This window comes from Aulonocara stuartgranti (assembly GCF_965226115.1).
Source record: "Aulonocara stuartgranti genome assembly, chromosome: 23".
Classification (NCBI taxonomy): domain Eukaryota; kingdom Metazoa; phylum Chordata; class Actinopteri; order Cichliformes; family Cichlidae; genus Aulonocara; species Aulonocara stuartgranti.
This window is the reverse complement of record NC_138958.1, coordinates 11124601-11151677: the sequence shown is the minus strand read 5'-3', so window position 1 is coordinate 11151677 and position 27077 is coordinate 11124601. Positions and strand designations below refer to the sequence as shown.

The following is a 27077-nucleotide window of genomic DNA, read 5'->3' as shown; positions in this document are numbered from 1 at the left end:
ATATTTTGGTGTAACGGTATTAATGGTAACATTATATCATTGATGCACCTGTTAATTCTGTGAAATGTTAAATCAAATTAATTATGTGGGGTTTTTTTATGATCGCAATTTAAAAAAACACACAATCACACAATGTATTACCTATGAGACAGTGTGATAAAAAAAACACTGCTATATTTTATTTGAAAATGTAAGAGAAGCAAAATGATTTTTACCTCATCAAATATTTAAATAAATAAGCCACAAAGGGTTCGTTTGACAAAGAACAAATCAAGAATGTGGCCTTACTGCCTTTTTAGGCTTAAAAGACATTTAATTTGGTTAAAAATGAAGGACTGATTACCAATTTTTGATAAAGATTTCTTAAATTAAGATTAAGATTTAGTGATGTGAGATTTAGAAGTTACTGTAAAAACATGACACTTTGAGAGAATTACAGTACAAAAAATAAGACACAGACAGAAGGAAAGATATCTTTACTTCAGCTTTATTAGAAAGTAGGAAAAGCAGAAAGTAAAAGTAAAGTAAAATATTGTTTTGTATCAATTTTGTTTTTTGTTTTGTCTTTTGGCAGGGAGGGGATGTGACAAAGTACAAATACTGAACAAAACTAAACAAGAAAACATATTTAAAAATTTATCTTTGTGAAAAAATCTGTTCAAAATCCTCATATTCATTTACTGGACATAGTGAATGTGTCTGGGCGACAGACTGGACAGTCTCACTGTTGTTTTACTTTTGTGTGTGCATAAACGGACTAACCACAGGCTGCTATGTGCACAGTCTGTAACGATTAGAGCAAGCCAGCAGTGACAAAGATTCCATAAAATATAACATAATCAATGAGATAATAAAATGATGCTGGTCAAGTGAAAGGTATGAAGTGATAGCTCAGCCGATTAAACATCATAAAAGCATAAAACATTGTCATCTAGCTTAGTTTATGTGGACTGATGCCTGATGACTTTTAAGACTTCATAGTTTCTTTGATCCACTTGAGTTGCCTCTTTGAGAGAAACGAGTAGACTCCAGGCTTGTAAATGTCCCCACAACCAGCTCCAAAAGAAGTAACTCCAACCAGCTGAAAGCCGCACAGCAGTGGGCCTCCGGAATCCCCCTGCAACAAGTACATATGCACTGTAGACCTTTTTTCTCACTTACAGGTGTCAAAACGTCAAAATGGTGCTGAGCTCAATGATTACATGGTCATATACATTCTTCATACTTACTTTACAGGTATCCGCTGCTTTTTTGCCATTTGAACCAGCACATACCATGTCACTGGTGATTAAAGGTGCGTAGTTGTAATATTCACAAGAGTTACACTTATGTCTGCCGATCACAGTCACGCGGACAGACTTGAGAACATCCGAGGTGCGGTTCTCTTCAGTTTTTCCCCATCCAGCAACCAGACACGTGGTGCCATCTGCAGGGTCTTTGACAATTTTGCCCAACTGGAGCCATTTTACTGACTTGGTTGTATATACTGGTTCCTTAAGCTGAGAAAGAGTTGAAAAGAAATGTTACATTTTGACAGTGACTATCTATATGTTACCGACTTGCCACTGTGATAAAGTCTGGGTCACTACTTAATAATTCATATATTTTGTTTGGAAAATGGGAAATAGTTGGAGCGAATTATTGAAACATGTATAAACATACCCAGAAATGCACTTTATCAGGTAGAAACAAACTTATTTTCATTGTTGTATATTTGCTTGACCGGCTACTGGACACTGAATTTTATGCTTACCTTGAGCAGCATGAGGTCATTGCCCACATTATGATTGAAATAGTTAGGATGAGCAAAACGTTTCTCAACCTCTCGGACCTGCCTCCACTCTTCTTCCTCTTTGGCGATGGAGTGCGCTCCCAGGATCGCCTTGCTCATTCTGCAAAAGAAAAACTCAGTGTAGTGATGACACTTCACTTACATCAAAAGGTCAGGAGTGTATTTTTCTCTACTTGAAGGAGGGCAGGATGTAATCGGTTCTTTGTGTTTGTTTGTCTGTTTGCTAGTTTTCAAGCGTTGTGTGATGTCAGACACAAATAACAACTAAAGCTGATTTCATGTTGGTGAAAATCAGGTCAAAGCCACATCAAACTTGAAATTGCCCACAATTGTTTATGGATCATCTTCAAACATCTTAGGGGACATGAGTACCTAGTTTGGCTATGCATTTGACCTTGACCTTCACTGTTAGCACCCAAGGTCAAAGCATGGAGAGAGAGCTGTACAACACACTTACTATTTTTTCACTACAAGATCCTTTGACATCACAATGAGTAAAGACAACTGTAGTATGTCATTTTCAAGGTGAAAGGTTTAAAAGTTGTGTTCTTATAAAAGCATGAAACATTTTAGTGCAGCCCCTGCCTGTCAGGAGGAGTTACGCTCTGGGTAAGAAAAAATATCAGTTAGCATTACACTTCACATCTTCTGTTAAAAATAAATACTGCAATATTTTGATTTGGAAATTTAGGAAAAGTGAACCTCGGGTTCTTACCCAGTGCAGTGAGCAGCTGTCAGGACCCATTGTGGGTGGATTAATGTCCCCCCACACATAAATTTCTTACTTGTCAAATAAGCCATGAAGGGCAGTGAGTGTGGCTTAACTTCCTTCCCTCCAATAATCTCAGAACCATGACCTAAAACAAAAAAAAAAAATCCAGTCACATAAGAAAATCAGCAGATTTTTAAGTCAAGAACAGATGAGTGAGCACACATCCTACACCAACTGAGAGATATCAGTAATGTAAATTAAAGTACAAAACATCATTCACCTGACTGGATGATGGAAAGAAGCATGAACAAGATGAAAACACTGAAATTCCTCCGGCAGAACATGTTGTCTCAACTCTCGCTGAGCGAATGTTGAATTCACTGAAGTCCACTGTTATGCACAGCTTTATACGCTGAGCAGACACACACACACACACACACACACACACACACACACACACACACACACACACACACACACACACACAGCCAGTAGTGTTCTTAATGTGTTATAACAATCATCAGTAGTTTTGAAACTAAAAAATATAATTTGCCAATTTGCTCACATGTTAATCATATGTGCTTTTTAATAATCATCATTAATTTTGTAGTTTTACCAGTATTACTGTGAACTGGGTTGAAGCCACACAGTGCCCACAAAATATATCAGAGATCACCACCTAGTGGTTTAATGTGAATATTGAGTGTCAGTGACACAATGAGGTTAGGATCATAAAAGCAAAGATATTTGATTGATTATTAGCTCTAAAATATCTGTGACGGCTGTGTCTGATTTACAGTGATTTTGAGAGGTTGAGATTTTGAGACTTAAAAGATTTTGAGACATTAATAACCTGTTGGATTCACTGAAAAGGCTGAAGAGTCGGTGACTGAAAGCTGCGAGCAGAAGTATTTATAAGAGTTTTACTTTCAGGTGGAGAATATTTAAATGAGTCAGGCAAATGTGAATTGAAAAGTCTATGACACAAAGTTTCTTGCAAGTTGCACAAAATTTAACATGGAAAAAAAATCCTGTATTCAGCCTGCGATGGCTGTAATAGCTGCTAATAGAAGAGTTTATTTTTCGGAGGCGAGATGTTATCAGAACGAGAGAGAACTCTCTGTATTGAAACTCTTCACTCAGTCTTCATGCCGAGTGTGTCGGTGAGCCCACTCTTTGCTCCTCACTAACACAGTTTTCATGAAACAGAGCAGAAATAAACCGAGCTCAGCTTCTTTTTCTCAGCAGTGCGCACACAGCGAGCAGCTTCTCTCTGCTGAATCTGTAATTAATACTGTTACTGTGTTAGATTAATGCCTGAATGTTGGCACACGCATGTGGCACGGTAACATTATATCAAAATATACTGATTTTCCTTCAGCCTCCTCTCACTTATCAGAACTGCCTATTTTCAGAGATTACCACTGGACTGAAACCTGAGTTTACACTGGATTATTTTGGTAAGAAGCACTGCAAACTGCAGCACTTTATTCCTACCTCTGTGCTTACGTTGAGTGTTTGGAACGAGCAAAAGCATCTGGTCTGCTGACCTGAGAGAATGAGGCAGGACATAAGGGTGTAGCAGCTCAGACAGATAACATGAGGCACAGCCATTAATAGGAGATAGGAGGCGATTTTGGAACACGGCCATTGTCTCAGTCTCCTTTGTCACGATCTTCCTCTGTCACAGGGGAGCTGTGTGGTTTCCAGAAAAATCCTTAAGTCTTTATGTGTTCCTTTCTATATGTCGACAATACACACCACACTTTTACTTTTAAGCACTTTTAATTTTAAAAGGCTTCTTTTTCAGTTTTCCACCAATAAATCTTGAAGTTGACCTTGAAGACGGTCAACGGTGGATGTGAGCCAGATTTTAATGCTTTGTTAAGATGACCCCGCTCTACACCCCTACAACATTTTAACAGAATTCATTCGACACTTTTTGAGCTATATGTTTGCAGAGAGTATGGCATTGCATACGCTACCACAATTTCTTGGTAAAACTATACGTGGCAAAAAAGCCCATGAGAATTCAGTGCAGCACATGGCCTCTGTGCAGAACACCAGAGGTGATGTATATCAATGATTTCTAATCACCAAATACTCTGTGGTCTATGATGCATGTCGTATAGCCTCATTAGTAATCAGACATCTTCTGTGGTGATGCACACCACCTCTCAGTGATTAATTCTTCAGTTAATGAGAAAAACCACTTTGCTCTCAGTAAACATAAAGTTCCATGTGAGTTTATCATTCTTAACATGTTTGCTGTGTGCTCACCACTACTGTTAGCATCAGTAGGTCCTAAAGATAAAATGGCCATTCGTTGTGTTTAAACCCTCCTAACGACGCTCCTTTCCCTCATCGTTTATCTTCTATCTGTATCGTATCATGCTTGTTGGTGTCCATCTTTGTTTTGGTATTGCATGGACAACAACATGGTAGCGACTACCCAGAATGTATTGCTATTAAAGAATTCCGTTTCATATCATTTGTGTCTTCCTACACTTCCTGATTCATTATATTCACCATCCTCCATCCATTCTCCTCCCTCTCTCTCGTTTTCTCACATCCATCAGCTCCTCACAGTGCTCCTCCCATCTTCTCCACACACTCTCTTCACTTGTTGGAACATTTCAGTTTCGATCCTGAATCTTCCTGCACATCCTTTCCAGTCTCCAATTTCCAGCTTCAAACTCATGATTCTTTCCAAAACTCTCTTTACCGCCAAAGCACTATTTACATATTATTCATTCAAGAGACCAAGCTCCATACAGGAGGGCACTACCACTTTTCCGTAGGAGAACCTCGCTCCATAAACAGTTCACACAGTGGAAGAAATGGTCCCAAGGAGGCGCTAAATGAAAAGGCATCTCCTTCCTGTTTTTACATTGCTGGTGGACAGATTATGAGCCAAGTACCATAATGTTATTAGTCTTGGTTCAAGTATGAAATCAGTAACTCAGTGGGATATTGTTGTTTTGAGCTTTAACAGTGGTGTAAAAATGTTTCAACAACCCAGCTTTATGAAGGTTTAGACATGCCTGCTTGTGTACAAAAGTTGTGGTGTGAGAGACTGTGAGAAACTTGCAACCATTAAACAGCCCGTGTGTTTCAGGATGATGAGGTAGTGTAATACTGATGAACAAGATAATGTAAAGATAATACAAGTGCCCAAAAAAACAGGATGTGGTTAGAAGTCAAATTGTGATCATCAGATTTGACAGAGCAACTGCTGTATAAAAGGTCAATTTCACACTTGTGCCAACACAACTTCACCTTTTTGCTGGCATCATGCTCAGTCTGCAAAAAATCCTGCTCCTCCATGTTCTGGCATGTCTCGGACGACTCAGTAAGATCTGCAAAACTTTGTTATTGTCCTCTGATCGTTCAATGGAACGTTAACTTCATTTTGGTTTCCTTTACTCTGCTTTTTTCAGCACATGGAAGTCACATCATAGATGGTAAAAAAGCCCCAGAGAACTCGATGCAGTACATGGCCTCTGTGCAGAACAACATGGGTCAACATGTTTGTGGAGGATTTCTCATCACTGAAGACTTTGTAGTCTCGGCTGCACACTGTAATGACTCGTGAGTAATCAAACATCTTCTGCTTCTGCTTCTCTGACTCATGTCATTAAAACACATTGTATTGATTACCTCTCTTTGATTACTCTTTCAGGAGCCCCACACACGTTGTTCTCGGGAACCACAATCTCAAGAACGCCAATCATCAAAAAATAAAGATTGAAAACAAAATCATCCATGAAAATTATCAACACGTTGGACTGGGTAATGACATCATGCTGATTAAAGTAAGTACATGCTCATGTTCACAACAGTTTCATCACATGATGTATTTGTGGTTTCATTATTCAAATTATATATATACGTTAGTAAGTTCACACGGATTGCCCCGTGTATGGGACTGGACTGCGCTAACGCATTAATGAGCTAACCGTGCTGACGCATTGACGCTGTGCAGCCTCACACACGGGGCAATCCGCGTTAACTCGCTAACAGAGATTTGCTGCATTAATGCGGTTATGGCGTTAACTTCACTTTAACGAGATTCATTTTTACTTCATGTTGTGTCTCCAGCTGTCTGAGAAAGTTAAACTGGGCCACGGAGTACGAATAATTCCGCTTCCACCTGCTGAAATAAACCTAAAAGAAAACCAAGTGTGTCAGGTGGCTGGATGGGGAAAAACTAAAACTGATGGTGAATCTGTTGATGAGCTGAGGGTGGTGGACGTGTCTGTCATTAACCCAAGGGTCTGTGAGGAACTATGGTCTGGTCTTCCTGCCAATGTAATCTGTGCAGGTGGATACAATACAACCAAAGGATTCTGTCAGGTATGTTTTCTGTCCTTTCAGTTTAAAATGGTTTCATGTTCACAAATCTTAAAAACATAAACATAATGAACATAAACTGATAAATTAAAATTCTTCCTCCTCACAGGGAGATTCTGGTGGTCCTCTGGTGTGTCATGGGTTTGCTGTTGGGGTTGTTTCTTTCAACTATAAGGAGAACTGCAATTACCCCAATAAACCCAACGTCTATACGGACATCTCAAAATACCGTAAATGGATGAACGAGGTTTGTGGGAGCCAAGTTAAGATAGTTCATATGTTTAGTATTTATATTTCGCTGTTGTTAAGCTTGTTTGTGTAATTAATAATTTTAGGAAATAGATGCATGTTTATGGTGGAACTAGGTTATATAGTACCATTTATACATGTGCCTTAAAGACTCGTGTTTATAGCCAACCGGGCATCACGGATGTAGGAAAATTAGTGCATGCGGTGCGGGAGGGGGGAGAGAGAGAAAAAGAGTTAACACGGCATAAGATATACGGGGCAGCAGGGTAGAACAGAGCCACACGGTTTTCCTACCGTAGTATGTTATTTTGTTGAGGACAAGTTAAACCTGACCACTCCTGTAAGATGCAAAACCGTGGAATAAATTTTTTGTTACATCTTTTCACATCTTTTCACAGAGTTCTTTTTCCTCTTCAAACTGACGTACGCGAGTGAATCACGGGAAAACTGGTCTCACGGCTTATACAAGGTTCTGAAAACATTTTTTGAGTAAAAAACTTAAAGTTAAAGTTTACTTCAGGTTTTTCTTTTCACTATTGAAATGTGAGAATTTCTGATTCTTTCATCTGTTTAACCAAAAATAAAAATACAAACGTATCCCACACTTGATTTGTCATTTCTTTCTGTAACAGCCAAAAGGCTGAATTTTTTATATTATTTCTGCCTTTGTAGTGGACCACGCTTCAGTTTGCCTGTGATGAAAGACATATTTGCATCCTTGTATGTTTTTTTGCTTCTCAAAATTGTAATTCAGTTTTTTCCAATTAAACTGAAGTTCAATATCAAAAGAAGTAATCAAATTCAGACTTGAACAGCTCTTCTGGTACAGCTTTATCATTTTTACTTTTTTTTTTAAATTGGTAAATTATATTCATAATATAATTTTAAGCCTCCAGGTGTTACCATGGATACAGGTCAATGACTGTAGAGCCACATTCTTCTACCAGAAAATGAGAAAATATGTTTCATAACATTTCATTTTTTATATTCCTTGTTTGTTGCTCTATGAATGATGAACAGAAGCGTACTACAGTAAAGCTCAAAAACATGCTGGGTTCAGGGAATGACTACTTTTTGGTATTTAAGTAATATGAGGATTTTGTCGGCTTACTGTCGGCTCCAACATGTGCTCGGTGGAGATTCTGTTTGTTTTTACCTTAAATGCATTACACAATGCTTGTCCTCGCTCTCACAAGTCACCACCTGTTGTTTGTGGACAGAGGTGATTATTGGCAAAAAGACATAAGATTTGAGGGTAATAGTAGAATGACCTGGTTTGCAGTGGCTTGGATAAAAAAAAAAAAAAAACAGAAAGCACCAGCTAGGACATGAAAGGTGTGGGACCCTTTTAACCTCTAGCAAGCAAGGGCAGCAGATCTCCTCATCTATCCAATGAGTCGTGCCCCGTATTAAACTTTGCTGGTGTGCTGTCCAACAATCTGTAGTGGTGGCAACATAGCTAACTTTACTGAGGTGCACCTCAGTAAAACAAAATCAAATATAATATTTCCTCCTCGCAGAATTTATGAGTATCTGGATGTGCCCAACATCTATAGAGACATATCAAAACTCCTTTTATGTCATGGTCCTGGGCCATGTGGGCCCAGTATTCTTAGTTTTCATGCATTTTTGTATTTTGTTCCTTATTTAGGCCATGTTTTCTGAGTTGCCCTGTTGTGTTGTTCCCTAAGTGTTTTCCCTTCATGGCTCTTCCCCCCTGTGTGCCCTCTATGTATTTATGAGCCCTCGTCTCCCTTTGTGCTTTATTCTATGTTTTCCCCAGCCCGTTATGTCTGCGTTCTCCCCGTGCTCTCCCTCCTCCTGTTTGAACCTTTGTGTACGTCCTGCTTTACTTTGCCCATCTCCCATCAGTGTTATGTTCACTCCTGCCGTGTCTTGTTATGATTATCAGTGTCACCTGTGTTCCCCGTGTGCATCCACTTCCCCTGATCATCCCTCATGTGTATTTAGTCTCTGTGTTTCATGTAGCCTGTGTCGCGTCGTCTGTGTTATCTCCCCTACCCCTTGTCGTAGTATCCCAGCCATAGTTTGCATTTTGCTAGTGATGGGCAGATGAAGCCCCATGAAGCACTGAAGCTTTTCATCCAATTGGTTCACCCCAACGCGAAGCTTCATGAAGCTTCATTTGCTCTAGCAGGACACCTACTGGACGTAAAAATAATAGCTGGCATGAATTTGAAGAGTGTGGCATTTTGCACACAGCCTGTAAATGTCAACAACAAAAGCAGTGTGTAAAACATGTATATTGTAGTGATGGCAGTATACTGTGTATATTTATAGTGGCAGTATGGGAAATGATTATTTGGAAATGCTTGAAATGGAAATGATCATTTACTGTGAGGTGAGGTGTGGTTGGGGTGTGGACAGTGGTTGTGCTTTTGTAACGTTGAGGTATGGACAGCTACACACTGAGGCTTTGAGCCTCAGTCCTGCCTGTTCACATTTTATTCTGTAAAAACTAAATTTTCACTGCTTTTATGACCTTTTTAGTGGGGAGAACATAGCTAGGATTTAATGATTTAACAAATCTTTTGAATCCTTTGTCCTCCACAATGCTAAATGGCTGGGAGTCCTCAATCACCATGCTGACCAGGTCTTCATCTATTTGAGATTGTTCTCCTGAGGAAAGACAATAAAGATAAAGCACAAATATAAATATCACACACGTAACTTATAACAGTTGTATAATATTGTTATATCATTTAGTAACATTACTGCATGCTATATTATCATGGCATTTGATGGCTCACCTGGTCTTGCTCCACAATCGGTGTTCCTCTTATTCTCATGCAAAGCTCTGTAGTGCCTAAGCATGGATGAGGTGTTGTTGTTATATCCCAGCTCCCTGGCACATAGCAAACACTTCACCTTGTACAAAAGTCAAGACAGCTCAACATAAATTGTATTGCACCATCAGTATCATGAAAATACATCTTCTGTAGAAATTTACATACCTTGTTGGGAGGAATAAGATCAAAATGTTCCCACACAGGGGAGGACATGCTCCTCTTCTTAGCTGGCTCCATTCTCTCCTGACTTTCTCTCCTCACTCTCATAAACCTCCAAACGGTCTCCAAACTCTCACTAACCGCAACTCTCCATCAAACACCCACATTTTTGAATGAAGTCTGAGGGGTTTATATCGCTGTCATATCTCGCGGCAAAGTTCGAACCACTTCATGAACCAGTCACGTGGTACAGCCGGGCAGCGAGGCTTCGGACGTCATCATTTTCAGCTCCTCCCATAAATGAAGCAAGCCTCGATACGCGCTTCGCGGAAACGCCCCCTCCATTACTCGACACACGCTCCGAAGCCTCGATACAGAACGTCCCATCACTACATTTTGCTGTCTAAATCTCATTAGAGTCATAGTTTCCCAGTCTATGTTCAGGTTTTCCCTCAGTTACTTTGTTGTTCTTTTCTATGAGTTTTTCAGCCATAATAAAAGGCTCGTTTTTGTTGGAACCCACTCCTGCATCCTCGTTTGTGTTCGCACCTGGGTCCACCACACACCGTTCCGCACGGTCTGCCTCCGCAGACCCTGACATTTTATGGGTCAAACCCATTCTCAACAAAAAGAAATGCAAAGTTTAGAGAATATTATTGGACTGGATTGTGATCTATGTTGTTAGACTTGATTGTTATCCTTAATATCTAAAACTAAAAGACTCTTAAAAACAGCTGGTTACTCTTTTTCCATGTCAATCTAAACACTTTGTTTACAACAACAACAACAACAACATTGATGTGTAGTTGTGTTTGACCACAAAGGGTAGGAACTAAGCCAGGGATGGGTCAGGGGGTCAAATGTTCAGTTCCTGCATTAGATGAGCTTTTACCCACAATTATTCATTATTTTATTATATAAATGATTTTATTTATGAAAGAGAAAACATACTTCAAACATTGGTTCAATTCAAATAAAACAAAAAGCAATAAATCTTTACATCATTGTGCACTGCTTTTAAATATGTATTTGTAAATATGTATAATACATTGCAACAGCATCAGTGTTTGTTCCGTAAAGGTTCTTCTTGTAATCAGATTTAGCTAAATTTAATAAAGGTCTTCACCATTAGGGGGCAGTGTTTGGTGATAATGTTTTTGTGTAGTTGCTGCTGTAGTGAGGAACAAGTAGTGTTTTGTCGGAGAAAGTGGTAGTCCTATGGTGAGAACTTTCTCTTTAATAAAGAAGGTTTTGGATGGCGGGGGTCCTTCTCTGTGGTCTCTGTTTTCTCCCTCAGTTCAACGACGTGTTTGTTTGGTTACCAGTTAAAAAATGTGGTATATATTTGTGGTTGAAGTATTTACAGTACAACACGAGTGATGATATGAGAGCTGACATGTCTGTGCATCTCCAGCCTTTTGAGAAGGTTCAGCCAGGCTAAATGACTCACCTTAAATAAAGCAATTATTATTTTATCATCACTAGTACTTACAGAAAAATCTCGTACAAAGCAACAACATTTGAAGTTCCATATCAGCTAATAATACTTATTACGTTCAGCCATCTTGGATTTTCTGCTTCCTCAATTTTTCTTTTTCCAAAGTAATCAAAGCAATATTACAAAGGAGTCACTAGAGGGAGCTCTAGGGCAATTTACAAAACTATATAATCCATTTTAATTTATAAAAGTCTGGCGTGGGCCAGCCAAAAATGATCTCTTGCCACCCCTAGTTTTTAAAAATATATACAAGCGATGCTTTCTTCCTAAATACTATCGTCACGTTTAGTGCGGAAGAAACAGTTGAAAATAAAACATTTTCTAAGGACAGGACGAAAACAGTAAAGAAAGGGAAAAGAAGCTACCTCTTTCCTATTGGTGGAAAAATGTGCCATGTCAAAAAACATTTTTAAAAAAGGCAACACGTGGGATTTGGTTGTTTAGGAAGAGGGGAAAGTTTTGGGAATGACCTAACAGGGTTAACCAAGAAATCATGAAAAATTAGGTTGAAATTTTTGTCCATGACACTGCAGCTTTCTGACATTTTGTGTAAATTTAACTAACAATTTGATTTGTTCTAACAAAAAAGTGTGAAACTTAAGTTAGACTTGTGTTTGTAAATGAACTGTCCTGTTTTGTGTAGCTTTCTGGTTTTTATATTTATTTGGCAACATATTTATTTATCATACAGGCTATACAGTATATAAAACAAAATTTACATGTCTTATGTGAATTGAAATGTTTAATTTTCTGGGCTACAGAAAATAAACAAGTTATAGACTATATTTGTATGAAGCATGTATACTTACTGCATTTGAATCATTTTAAGTATATGTAACGCCGGCATATGTGTGTGTGTGTGTGTGTGTGTGTGTGTGTGTGTGTGTGTGTGTGTGTGTGTGTTAGGGGGTATAAAAAAAGATTTGATTTCCATGCAATCCTAAGAAAATTTCTCCTCTGAAAAGTCTGAAAAATAAAATTCATGCCCATTTATTCTCACCGGGTAAAAACACAAACACAAGTAACTTTAACTACTTTTGTTTTTTGCTTTAATGTTCAGGAAGATAAACTAGATAAAAATAGCGTAGCTCTGAGTAATGTGTAAGTGATCTTTAAGTACCTCCTCCTGGCAGATCTGCAGAGATACAGAGTGACACAAGTAAACTGTTACATGCTGATCAGGCTGAACCTGAAACACACAGGCTGATTGTCTGAGATGCACTTTTGAATCTCAGTGCTGCCGCAAATAATGCTGAATTACATTGTGCATGTATTGTAAAACGTGATCTGTGATCACAATATCTAAAATTATAAAACTGTCCAAAAACAGCTGGTTGCTCTTTTTCCCCTGGCTTACAAAAATAAAAAAGCAAAAATAAAGAAGCTTTTTTGTGCAGTCTGAATGTAAACATTCCTGAGCATTAGGAATGTTTCATCTCCACACCTCTACTCAGGAATTTAAATTTGGTAACACCAAAAACCACCAACCGACAATCATCATTGTTTTAACATTTAGCTCAAAAAATTTCCATAAATGGTAAATGGACTGATTCTTATATAGCACTTATATAGCGAGTACTCAAAGTGCTCTATACATCATGCCAAGACTGAAACAGCATGGTTGTCAGCATCATTCGATCTGAAAAATGTGGTTTGTGTGGTTCAGCTTGTGTTATTTTGGCTGTGTCGAGTATTTCCACAGTAAAGAATCTTTCCGTGCAAACACTTTAGAAGGTACTGCCTTTCTATATCCGATACATACACTACTGTGCAAAAGTCTTGAGCGACCCACTAATTGAAATATTTAAAGAAGAGGAGTGGCTCAACACTTCTGCACAGTACTGTGGTCTGTTCAGCAACTACAGTAGAATGAAGCGGGATGGTTGAATAAAGTTTTCTGTAGCGTAATCAGGCTCAAACTACACGGCACAGAATGCATTTATGCATGCGATATCTCTAAAGCACATCTCCTGAAGATCAGTGTGTGTACGTGATCTTCTGTTAACCATAGCCACAGTTACATAACTGAAATAGAACAGGTTTCATCTCCACTGATTCCTTTTAATGTGGAGGAGTGTAGCAGTGTTCTGAGCCCCTCTTGTGCAGTATCTTAGCTGTTCCATCTCTAAGTCACTGGAGGAGTTAGTCGGAGGCTGCAGGAACATCATCTGCAGGATACGGAGAAAAAAAGGGAGGGCTGTGAATATTGCCTGTGTACAAAACCAGCCATGCTGATATCACAGATTAATCACACTCTAGATCTTGTTTTAACATATGGCATAGAAGCTCTTTTGAGCCAACCATCCCTTTAACGTTAACTAGTAATGACTTCATGAACTTCTTCACAAATAAAATTTTTATCATTAGAGAAAAAATTACCAATAATCATCCCACAGATGTAATATTATCTACAGCTACTCTTATTAGCATTGATGTTAAGTTAGACTCTTTTTCTCCAATTGATCTTTCTGAGTTAACTTCAATAATTACTTCCTCCAAACCATCAACGTGTCTTTTAGACCCCATTCCTACAAAACTGCTCAAAGAAGTCCTGCCATTAATTAATTCTTCGATCTTAAATATGATCAACCTATCTCTAATAATCGGCTATGTACCACAGGCCTTCAAGCTGGCTGTAGTTAAACCTTTACTCAAAAAGCCATCTCTAGACCCAGCAGTCTTAGCTAATTATAGGCCAATCCTTGAAAGAGTAGTTGTCAAACAGCTAACAGATCATCTGCAGCGGAATGGCTTATTTGAAGAGTTTCAGTCAGGTTTCAGAGTTCATCACAGCACAGAAACAGCTTTAGTGAAGGTTACAAATGATCTTCTTATGGCCTTTGACAGTGGACTCATCTCTGTGCTTGTCCTGCTAGACCTTAGTGCAGCATTCGATACTGTTGACCATAATATCCTATTAGAGCGGTTAGAACATGCTGTAGGTATTACAGGTACTGCACTGCAGTGGTTTGTATCATATCTATCTAATAGACTCCAATTTGTGCATGTAAATGGAGAGTCCTCTTCACACACTGAGGTTAATTATGGAGTTCCACAGGGTTCAGTGCTAGGACCAATACTGTTTACATTATAAATGCTTCCCTTAGGCAGTATCATCAGAAGACATAGTATACATTTTCACTGCTATGCAGATGACACCCAGCTCTATCTGTCCATGAAGCCAGGTAACACACACCAATTAGTTAAACTGCAGGAATTTCTTAAAGACATAAAGACCTGGATGGCCGCTAACTTTTTGCTTCTTAATTCAGATAAAACTGAGGTTATTGTACTCGGCCCTGAAAAGCTTAGAAATATGGTATCTAACCAGATTCTTACTCTGGATGGCATTACCTTGGCCTCCAGTAACGCTGTGAGGAACCTTGGAGTCATTTTTGACCAGGACATGTCCTTCAACGCACATATTAAACAAATATGTAAGACTGCGTTCTTCCATTTGCGCAACATCTCTAAAATTAGAAATATCCTGTCTCAGAGTGACGCTGAAAAACTAGTTCATGCATTTATTACTTCCAGGCTGGACTACTGTAATTCATTATTATCAGGATGTCCAAAAAACTCACTGAAAAGCCTTCAGCTAATCCAAAATGCTGCAGCAAGAGTCCTGACAGGGACTAGAAAGAGAGAGCATATTTATCCTGTTCTTCCCTTCATTGGCTTCCTGTTAAATCCAGAATTTAAAATCCTGCTCCTCACATACAAGGTCTTAAATAATCAGGCCCCATCTTATCTTAATGACCTTGTAGTACCATATCACCCTATTAGAGCACTTCGCTCTCGCTCTGCAGGCCTACTTGTTGTTCCTAGAGTATTTAAAAGTAGAATGGGAGGGAGAGCCTTCAGTTTTCAGGCCCCTCTTCTGTGGAACCAGCTTCCAGTTTGGATTCGGGAGACAGACACTATCTCTACTTTTAAGATTAGGCTTAAAACTTTCCTTTTTGCTAAAGCATATAGTTAGGGCTGGACCAGGTGACCCTGAATCCTCCCTTAGTTATGTTGCAATAGACATAGGCTGCCGGGGGATTCCCATGATGCATTGAGTTTTTCCTTTCCAGTCACCTTTCTCACTCACAATGTGTTAATAGACCTCTCTGCATTGAATCATATCTGTTATTAACCTCTGTCTCTCTTCCACAGCATGTCTATTATCCTGTCTTCCTTCTCTCACCCCAACCGGTCGCAGCAGATGGCCGCCCCTCCCTGAGCCTGGTTCTGCTGGAGGTTTCTTCCTGTTAAAAGGGAGTTTTTCCTTCTCACTGTCGCCAAAGTGCTTGCTCATAGGGGGTCATATGATTGTTGGGTTTTTCTCTGTAACTATGAAGCGCCTTGAGGCGACTTTTGTTGTGATTTGGCGCTATATAAATAAAATTGAATTGAATTGAATTGAGTAGCAATGAAGATGAGGATCTGGCTGCAAACCGGAGGCACGGCCAAGCATAAATACTCACTGATGAATAGGTAGCTCTCAGGTGTACAAGGCAGGCCTGGTAGACACGACCTGCCCACACATCCACCTGGGAGACAAAATCAAATAACCTTTTATTCGTCACATAAACAATCACGTAAACAATTTCATGTAGTGAAATGCTTTTGTGTCTGAGTTGGGACAGGCTGCAGACGTTGCCGCGCCATTTCAGGGCTTGGTTTTAGTAGGGGGGGGTCTAACCAGGACCGCTCCTGGATACCGGGTGGGAATCGAATTTGCAACTCCTGCTCCAAAGGTGTGTAAGGAGGAAGAACAAAACAAAAGCCCCACCCCGCCCACACCCCGGCACACTGATCCCAGCTCAGGCCTCTTTAATGAACTCAATAAACTTTTTTTCATGGCTCTGAAGTCTAAAAACATACAAATAACATTTTTTTTACTTATCACAAAAGTTTAGAAAGTCCTGTGTTACAGCAGCCAAGGTATTAACCCCTCCCTCCAACAGAGTAGCTTCTATAAAGTAGAGCTCAATTAAATAAAAGCTAACTAAATCAAAGAGTTCATCAGGCTGAAAATCACCCTAAAGAGCTCAATAGGAAAAAAACTGAGTTCATCAAAGGAGCTCAAAGTATATAAAAGTCTTTATCCAAATAAAACTAAAGTGGGGGTGTGACCCCGGCATGGATGGTTCAGAAATATAAGGCTGTCAGACACAAAGCTGTGTGTTTCAGAAAACACGCTGCAGCTCCTTTCTGTCAGCTGTGAGGAACGTAGGTTTAGCAGGTGAATGGTGCAATTGTGCACCATTCACTGCTCACTCTGCCTGCAACGACCCACGTGATAAATAAATCACTGAAACCATTGAACTTCCTGTGTGTTGGGTCTGCTACCTGGTCCATACTGGTCCTGGTCCATATGGTCTGGCTGACAGATCACTGACACACACAGCTCATCCTGGCCTGTTTATCTGGAACGTTTTTGTCCACACGTGGAGGTTATATTATCATATAATATATCATAATATAACATTTTTATCAAAATCTTTTTTTGTTATTCACATTGTGGGAGCTGTCAGGACTTTCTAAATATCTGCACAAAACATGAACAGAAATTCTGGTTTTATTTATGTGGTTTCATTTATTTATTTATTTTACCGTTTTTTATTATATTTTAATGTTTGAGTGTTGAATGAAATCTTTAAGGTCTTTCATATGGGTGTTTGTTGAAGTTTGAGGTGTGTGAACGAGGACGGTGTCTGAGCCTGGTGGCTGTCAGACTGTCTGCACAAGTTTCATGCCTCAATCTGGGCGTCAGCCGAGCTGTGTGGAATTGTTTTGGTCCATGTGTTTGATTATGCAAATATTTTATGCTGTATGTCCTTCCTGATGTAACCTTCCTCATTCTTCTGAGCCCCCTTAACCTGTGGACGAGCAGGGAGGGGAACAGCTGGGTCTACCTATACCCACGTTTCCTGATTTTTTTTTCTTATTTTTCAAATGTTTTGATTGTCCATCCATCCATTCGCTTCTGCTTATCCTTTTCAGGGTCGCGGGGGGTGCTGGAGCCAATCCCAGCTGTCATAGGGCGAGAGGCGGGGTACACCCTGGACAGGTCGCCAGTCTGTCGCAGGGCCAACACACAAGGACAGACAATCACATTGATTGTGATTTTTAAAAATAAAATCTTGAAAACCGGGTGAGGGTGAAAGGTGAAGTGCATGATGGACAGGCCGGCAGTCTGTGACAGTGTTAGTAACGCAGCCGACTCGATTACGAAAAGAAAAAATGTTTTCATTTGTTGAGATGATCAGGAGTGAAGAGAGTGAAGATGAGTGAACTGACTACAAGGGAAAGGTTTTAGTTTTCAGATTTACCTGATTTATTGTCACAGTGAGGAGAAGCAGGTCCTCATAACGAGACTGAAAGACAGCAAAGAAGAAAGTCAGAAATGAGTGTGAACTACAAAAACAGCCACTCATTCAATCTGACCAAGTGTGATTTCCACAGAGAAGAATCTCAGTGTTACAGACGAGGTTTCACCCATTAAAAGTGATTTATAATCACACATGATCAGGAGGCCCAAAGGCTCTTAAATACATGAATAAAAGTGAGCAGCAAATGGAGTTAAAATAACGACAACTAAACATGATTTGTGTGTTTCACACTGATAAGCTGATGAACATGATGATAACGCCAGTTTCAATCTTGCGCTGAGTAAAGGATGTGGCTGAAAGCCAAATTTGAAGGATTATAATCTTATTTGGCGATGAAGCAAACTGACGTATAAAAGGTTCACCTCGACACTCCTACAAACAGAACTTCACCTTTGTGCTGGCAACATGCTGGGTCTGCAGAAATTTCTGTTTGTCCATGTTCTGGCATGCCTCGGGCGACTTGGTAAGAACTGCAAGTCTTTGTTATTATACTCCAATTGTTTAATGGAACAGTAACTTCATTTTGGTTTCCTTTTTTCAGCACATGGAAGTGATATCATAGATGGTGAAAAAGCCCCAGAGAACTCGATGCAGTACATGGCCTCTGTGCAGAACAACAAGAGTCAACATGTTTGTGGAGGATTTCTCATCACTGAAGACTTTGTAGTCTCGGCTGCACACTGTAATAAATAGTGAGTAATCAGACATCTTTTCCTGTAATCTCTGACTCATGTCACTGAAATGCATTTAAAAAATGTGTTGATTTATTCATTGATCACTCCTTCAGCAACCTCACATACGTTGTTCTCGGCAACCACAATCTCAAGAACGGCAATCATCAAAAAATAAAGATTGAAAACAAAATCATCCATGAAAATTATCAACAGGTTGGACTGGGTAATGACATCATGCTGATTAAAGTAAGTACATGTTCATGTTCACAACAGTTTACATGTTGTGTAATTTCCCCTTGTGGGACAATTAAAGGATTATTCTATGTGGTTTTATTATTCAGATTATATCTAAAGAACTATCATAAGAACAGATATATTTTTTACTTCATGTTGTGTCTCCAGCTGTCTGAGAAAGTTAAACTGGGCCACGGAGTAGAAATAATTCAAATTCCAAATGTTGAAATAAACCTAAAAGAAAACCAAGTGTGTCAGGTGGCTGGATGGGGAACAACTAAAACTCATGGTAAACCTGTTGATGAGCTGAGGGTGGTGGACGTGTCTGTCATTACATCAAAGAACTGTGAGGAACAATGGCCTCGTCTTCCTGCCAATGTTATCTGTGCAGGTGGATATGAAACAACCAAAGGATTCTGTCAGGTATGTTTTCTGTCCTTTCAGTGTAAACTGGCTCATGGTTTCAAATATATAAAAAACTGAATAAAAGCTGGTAAATTAAAATTCTTCCTCCTCACAGGGAGATTCTGGTGGTCCTCTGCTGTGCGACGGGTTGGCTGTTGGCGTTGTTTCTTTCAACTATGATGAAAACTGCAGTTACCCCAATAAACCCAACATCTATACAGACATCTCAAAATACCGTCAGTGGATTGACGGGATTGTGAAATCCAGAAAATATGAGGAGTAAAAACTTCACTGACAGTTTGGCTTGTATATTATTGAAATGTCAGGATTTCTGATTCTCTGTTAGCATAACCAAAAATGAAAATAAAAATATACCGCAGCATTAAACCTGTGACTTCCTCATTTATTTTGAACATGTACTGTACATTTAAATAATAAATTCTTCCAAATGATATATACTCAGATAATATTCATGTATAACTATATTAGTGTAGACCTACAATACAAATACAACAACATTTACTTCACCAAACAAAGGTCACTTTGCAGATGCATTAGAAATTAATTTAAATAGCTCAAAATAATAAAACGTATTTATTTCTCCACCCAATATAAAAATTATACACTCTGTTCTGTTTTATTGTCATCTTCAGAAAACAACAGATGATTATCACCAGCCACAGTCTTCTCAAAGTTTGCTGAGTCATGTACACTTAAATAATATAAATGAAACAAACATAAATGTACCTATGTAGTGTTCTGCGTGCAGCATATATACATATGTATATTCCAGCACATGCACAGTTACACACTTTATTTTAAAGTGAGTGGGGAGTGTGTTGTGTAAATGATGCAAACAGACATCAAGAGAATTTGTATGGCAGTAGATTGATAAGAGAGACTACGTGATGCTAGAGGTGAAGCAGGAAACTGCTTCGTGTGATCCATCACCGAATTCAAAGAAATGTTTGTTGATAGACATTCACCAAACTCCAGATAAAAACATGCTGATGGCTGCACATCGTTACACATCTGTAAACATGTTTTCGCTGCATAAACCATAGCACACATAAGTGATATCACACATGATTAAATAACCCCAGCTGTTATGAAAGCAGACAGAAAGAACCCAAATCGGACACCAACAGATTCAGTTTACATATCAATAAGGAGTGGGAAGAAGTGCATGCCTATTTAATCCCACCACTTTGCTATAAGTTATCAGTTTTTAATTATCTTTATTGTTATAAACCTCAACAACAACTATAAGTATGCTGCTAATTACACATTAGCAAACATAAGGTACATAAAATACAAAATATTGTCACATTATCTTGTTTTTAGAGCTTCATGATTACATGGACACATCAAAGCAAGTGCCTCCAGTTTTGGAATGTCAATTAAAACTCGGAATAAGTGTAACTACAGGGGTCCAACAAAGAATGGCCACGCATCATACTGATGTCTTCGAAAAAAAAAACATTCTCTCTCTCTCTCTTATTGTCTTCAAACACTGTGAAAAGTGAAGAAAACACAAAGTTTACAACATAAATATCTTTTATCTTATCAAAGTCTCTCATGTTAGTGTCCATAAACAGTCTTGAGCCAGCAGAACAGAAAAAATGCAAAATAATAGATATTACTGAAAATGTCCTGTACATGTATGCAGCATTTTATAAACAATATACATGAAAACCATACCTTGTGTGCCTCTTGGACCACATGCAGAATAACATTAATGTTGTGGCTGTAGCAGCATCTGTAGCTCCATGCTAGTTCTGACCCACAATGCCAGGGTTGTGCTCTCAGCCAAACTCTGGTCATGTGACCATTACAAACTCTACCTCAAACAAACTTTACATCTTTAACAAACCCTTATTTTGTAACCAGTTCAAGTTCAATCAATGCTGCACGTTTATAATCTTATCCAATACATTTTGTATTCTTTCCAACAAATAAATGAACTAAATTAAGCATGAATCTATCACAGAAACATATGAAATAAACAACTTTATTTTAACTGTCTCAGGGACAGTTACAATAAGTATGAAGTAGTAACTAACTGAAGACAGACATCCATCCATTCATCAGTTCATCCATCTTTCCATTTCCTTCTGCTTATCTGGAAGCCCAGACTTCCAGCTTTCCAGCCATCTCCTCCAACTCACACCGGCGTTCCCAGGCCATTCAGGGGTTGTAAGCTCGCCATCATGTCCGCACTGGGGACTCCTCCCAGTGGGACATGTCTAAGACACCTCGCCTAAAAGAAGGCATCCTAGGCAGATGCCAGAACCACCTCAACCGGCTCTTTTTGCTGTGTAGTAGCTCTACTTTGAGCTCCTCTTGAATGACTGAACTCTGCACTCCCTCTCTGAGAGAGAGGCCAGCCCCGCCTCGGAGAAAACTCCATCACTTGTATCCAAGATCTCATTCTTTCAGAGCTTGTGACCGTAAGTGAGGCTGGGGATGCAGATCAGCTGGTGCACTGAAAGCTTTGCTTTTATACTCAGCTCTCTCTTCATCTTCATCATTGATCTTTTTCTCTTCTTTATATCTCATTAAAACTATATAGTTGTACCTCATCTTGAGGAGCTTTACACTCAGACCGTTCCTTTCACTCCAAGCACAGAAACACAAAAAGTATAATTTTCTTCTCTCTCAACAAAAAATCACATCCAATAAACTGTCCGATAAAAGTCCATGAAAATCCCAAAAACACAGTTGTTTTTGTCTGTGGAGTTTCTGACATATTCTACTGATTTCGTAAATTAAATCTCTTAACACCTAGTGTAACATATTTGATATAATTTTCCCCAGGGAAAACCTTAATAAATTACACAATACATTTTTAAACAATTTTGTTAAAGGGCAAACATAGTAAATATGATTGAAATTAAAATGTAATTAATTTTTTAGACAAATTTGTCAAATGGTTCAATAATATCTCCATTTTCAAAGAAATGTACTTTTCTAACAAATACATCATATTTCAGGCACCAAGGAGTTAAATGCAGAGAGATGTATAAACACACAGAGTGAAGAAGAAACATTCAATGCATCATGGGAATTCCCCAGCAAGCGGAGGATTCAGGGTCACCTGATCCAAAACTAGCTATATGCTTTAGCAAAAAGGAACGTTTAAAGCCTAATCGTATAAGTAGAGACAGCGTCTGTCTCCTAAATCCAAACTGGAAGCTGGTTCCCCTGAAAACTGAAGGCTCTCCCTCCCATTCTACTTTTAAATACTCTAGGAGCAACAAGTAAGCCTGCAGTGTGACAGTGAAGTGCTCTAATGAGTGTGATATGGTACCATAAGATGATTAAGGTATCATAAAAAACTGATCACTGTTTTTTATGTTATACAATTCTATACAAGTGTTGTCTTGTTGTTCAGCTCCACCTTACATGTTGTGTAGTGATGCACCACCTACTGGAATGGAAAGTAAATTACATTGGAGTGTGGCTCCTGAGCAAACCAGTCCTGTGGTCTTGTGTCTTTGACCTACAGTGATCCGTTTCCTGTATTTAAGGTTGACTGTTTGCTGATGCACCATGTGGATGCTCCCGTTATTCTAATAAGGTGGTGTAAAGGAAATATTAGCCACTGCTGTTAGCTTCCTTTGACAGTATTGGAATGCTTCTCGATATTTTGGGATGAATACCTCATTAACAAGTGTTTTTCAACTAAGTCTCTCATCTGTTATTACCCCAAGAAAGCTCATCAATCAAGCTAAAGCGTGCTGTTATTGTCGCAGTACTGGGTCTGTGAGCCAGTGTTTTTTGGTTTAAGTTATACTCTTTGAATTATTGTTTTCTGTATTACATTTATAGTTCCTGGTTGAGGTTTCTGTTCTGTTTCTGTGCCTCCCCTGTGTTCCTGGTGTCATGACTCTAGTGAAGGTTTAGTTCCAGTCTCCTTATTTGTCTCCGTATGTTGTTGTCTTAGTTGTGTGTCACTCTGTGTGCATTTCTACTGCATGTCTCCTGTTGTATTTCTCCATGTTCCAGGTTGCATGTTTCTCCTCACTGGTCTTCATGTTCCGTGTTTCCCTGTCTCAGGTTTCTAGTCACAGGCTTTTTGTTCCTTTGTATTATTCTTTTGTAGCTTCTCCCAGTTTAGGTTTTGTTAGTTTAAGTCACTGCCATGCCCTGCTTTTGTTTGCATTTCTCTTTCCAGTAAAAATAAAACTCACTCACAGTTAATCATTAGTGCCTGCATTTGGGTCCACACTCCTCACCGCTCCACAGTTATGACAGTTATTCATTTTAGTATTCATCTCATCCAATAAATTTGGGAATGAAAAATATTAGCATAATAGAAAAAGTATAATTTGTTGGGCACAATACACGTCATTGATATATATGTTGAACAATTTAGGGTCCAACAATGACCAATATAATCAGTGAGTTTCATTAAATCCATTTATTTTTGCTCACAACACTGTTTTGTAATGTTGTTTGTTTTATCTGCAGCTCAGTTTAAAGACACTGATCAGCTCTGAGTGCATTAAACTTACCCCAACACATGATTTCAGATTGAAAGGAACAGGAGCAACACTCAGTTTATTCCAGCCTGGTTCACTAATAGGTCTGTTTCTATCATGTCCTCCACCCCTTCCTCTTAAATTCTACATATATAAGTCATCCTGAGGGTAAACACAAGCATTCAGTAGTCAAGCTTTCTGAGCTGATCAAAGATGAGACAGGTTTGTATATTTAGGACAAAATAACACAACGATGTTTGGTTACTGAGCAGCACCTTTTAAATGATGACCATTACCAGGTAATGTGGGCGTGCAGACACAGCAAAGATCAGAAGGATCATTCCTGTTCAAGCATGTTTATAGTCCTGTCAGTTCTGTTAAATGCATATCAGTTCATATCAATACTATTTAGAATGTCCATGATAAAAACACACAATGCATCTGTGAAATGGGTGTAAATCTATTTTTTTTTTTTTAAATTACCCAGACAGTTATGGTTTTTCTTCCCTACCTGCAAATTTGCTCACCTGGTCTTCCCACTTTTGTATGATCTCTGCATCCTCCTCACTCATTCTTTGCTCTAACAATCACACAAAAATGATAATAACAAAAATAATCTGAGTTCTTATTAGAGGAGGTTGGAGATCCACATTTGATAACAGTGCAAATCGCTGCTTTGTTATGTGAAATGATCACCATCAGTGAATGTGGACAAAGCACAAGGTACCTTGGCATTATAACTGTGCTTCTGACTACATGTCCACTGTTACCTCTCAAGCTCTGTGCTGTCACGCAAATAGTAAATGTAATAGTGTAGCAGAAATTATTGCAACATTGTAATTGAGCTGCTGCTGATAGGTAACGGCTTTAAATTCATGTAGAAAGAAAACCCTGGTTCTGTCACTACCTATAAATGTGCTGTAAACAGATCATGAAACTATAACCATAATGCTCATCAGCTCCTGGGCTGATAACTCGTGATATTCCAGCATGAGAATTTGCTCTAGTCTATATTAACGAGTGCACTGTGACATTCTGACATGAAGAACTCTGCGTGTTTAAGCCTGTTTTCATTCATTTACCATCTCCAAAAGACAAGTTGGCTAAATTTGACATTAGGATAATATTATTATTATTAAGATTACTGGAGATATTTAAGGGATGCTATGATGGAATTTAGAGGTCCCCCAGAAAAGGTCTAAACTCGCAATTTATTATTATTATTAGCAGTGTTGGGTAAGTTACTTTAAATTAGTAACTTCGTTACATTACTAGTTACTTCTATCAAAAGTAACTCAGTTACTTCAAGTTACTCGTTACTTTCAAAGTAACGAGTTACTAGGGAAAGTAACTTTGGTTTTACTCAGAATTCTCTTGTTAATGTGTTGCTTCCATAACTTTGCCAGTCTTCTAGCTTGCTTACTTGCCACAAGTGCACTGTGCCACCTACCAATAGAAAGGAAAAGATAATGTGCACATTTCCACGAGAGAAATCCCACGCCTGGACCGTCATTGACTGCTGCCATGATTCTAGCCTACGTCACAGCGTCATGTGCGCCTTTTACATCCAACACAAAAACTGCAGTCGTGGAGGTTTTGATTGTACTCAGAACTCTGAAATTCTGTCTTCTGAATAGGAAGATGTAGGTAACACCAGACTGCAGATGAGCTGCATACAGGGCTGGACTGGGACAAAAAATTGGCCCATGCATTTTGACTAGAGACTGGCCCACCATTATAGGAAAAATCATAAAGCCTTTGAATGAAAACAAACGCTGTTGTGACAGTGATGTACACTGTCTTGATGGTATATATGCATCAATCTATCAATCGTTTGTTGTAAGATTCAGATAATTATTTTTTAAAAGCTATACATTTTAAATGAGAATAAGAAAGAAAAGTATTTCCTTGTGCCCACCTCTCCCTGTTAATGCCCTACCTGCCCCCCTGGCAAAAACTTTGATAGATCCGCACCTGCACAGTTACCAGCTGTCAGCTACATGAAAAAAGGATCCTGGTGTTATTTGTCTCTCAGAAACAGTTCATAACTTCCCTTCAACTCATTCATGTCACCTTAAAGGTTAACCTGTTTCTCCATCACCTGTTCAGCTCTGATGATTCAGTAAGGACATCTCCTGGTTTCATCTTCATGTTTCCCTCTCACCAGATAACCAAACCATATCATGACCAGCAGCTTTTTTGCAGCTGTGGCTCCAGCAAACATCAGCTGATAGTAGAAATTAATATTAAATAAATTCTAACAACAGCTGATCAAGCTTAAACGTGCTGCTGTTGTTTAACGCGACATCGGCTGGTTTCCTCTTTCTGGCGCAAAGTGGGCGATAAACAAACAAGAGAGCCGATCAGCTGATCATTGATCAGTTTCATGATTGAAGTAGAAACAGGAGAGGGAGGGGAGAGAATGAAAGAAGAAGAGGCAGCTGTGCAGCAAAGACACAGAATAACTCCAGCTTTGTGCCTTTTTCATTGTAGCTGAATTACGGGACAAACTGTTCCTTTTCACCTCAATAAGAAACGCATAATATTTTCTCTGAATACCAGACGGGACGGTTGGCAACTCTTATAACTTATGAACAAAATAAAGTTTAACATCGTTAACATCATAGCACCCACCCAGCTGTATAGAAACCCCGTCATGCTAGCTAGTACGCAGTACGGAAAAAGTCAGAATAACGAAAATAAACTCCACCTAAACTTGGTTCATATCTGACCCAGAGAGACTGCAGGTCATAACTTCTTACCTGAAGTTCAGTTCACACTTGGACCGGCGGCCGCCTCGGGTCTCTTTTCCTTCTGCGTCCCCTTTTCCTTCATCCACCTGCTGGCCTCACCACTTGCTAATGTTACTGAATCTGTGGAAGCTCCGCGATAGCCACCACACGAAGTAACGAGTAACGACCCTATCTAAATCCCAGTAACGAATAACGCGTTTCTGATTTTGGAATAATAACTAGTTACCGTGCTCGTTACCACAATAATAACGTAGTTACTGTAACGCGTTACTTAATAACGCGTTAGTTCCAACACTGATTATTATTATTAGTAGTAATAGTATTAGTATTAGTATTATTATTACGTTTGTGAGACGTTAAAGTAGTGTAATGATAGCGACCACCGACAGATGGCGTCAAAAAGGGAGGGTGGAGAGAAGCAATGGAGGGCGGGGCTTTCCGACGTAAAAGCAAAAACAGACACACCCCGTGGCCTAGTGATGGGCAGGTAAAGCTTCATGAAGCACTGAAGCTTTTCATCCAATTGGTTCATCCCAGCGCAAAGCTTCTTGAAGCTTCATTTGCTCTAGTAGGA

The 27077-nt window shown here is 39.1% G+C and overlaps 3 protein-coding genes across 3 annotated transcripts; 2 read left to right on the top strand and 1 right to left on the bottom strand.

The window, feature by feature from the left end:
• Positions 1 to 471: 471 nt before the first annotated feature.
• LOC309700601 (granzyme K-like) lies at positions 472 to 26884 on the bottom strand. The gene is made up of 7 exons (XM_082524256.1): positions 26513 to 26884; positions 24262 to 24330; positions 2785 to 2916; positions 2508 to 2649; positions 1754 to 1892; positions 1230 to 1499; positions 472 to 1117 (listed from the first exon to the last, which is right to left on the bottom strand). The coding sequence occupies exons 3-7, from the start codon at positions 2846 to 2848 to the stop codon at positions 968 to 970; spliced, it is 765 nt and encodes a 254-aa protein (XP_082380382.1). The 5' UTR covers positions 2849 to 2916; positions 24262 to 24330; positions 26513 to 26884; the 3' UTR covers positions 472 to 967.
• On the top strand, positions 5756 to 7648 carry LOC309700603 (granzyme B(G,H)-like). The gene is made up of 6 exons (XM_082524257.1): positions 5756 to 5856; positions 5945 to 6095; positions 6187 to 6319; positions 6606 to 6860; positions 6967 to 7104; positions 7505 to 7648. The coding sequence occupies exons 1-6, from the start codon at positions 5799 to 5801 to the stop codon at positions 7526 to 7528; spliced, it is 759 nt and encodes a 252-aa protein (XP_082380383.1). The 5' UTR covers positions 5756 to 5798; the 3' UTR covers positions 7529 to 7648.
• On the top strand, positions 18247 to 19653 carry LOC309700600 (trypsin-3-like). Its single transcript, XM_082524255.1, has 5 exons — positions 18247 to 18416; positions 18495 to 18645; positions 18741 to 18873; positions 19030 to 19284; positions 19382 to 19653. The coding sequence occupies exons 1-5, from the start codon at positions 18359 to 18361 to the stop codon at positions 19547 to 19549; spliced, it is 765 nt and encodes a 254-aa protein (XP_082380381.1). The 5' UTR covers positions 18247 to 18358; the 3' UTR covers positions 19550 to 19653.
• Positions 26885 to 27077: the final 193 nt, after the last annotated feature.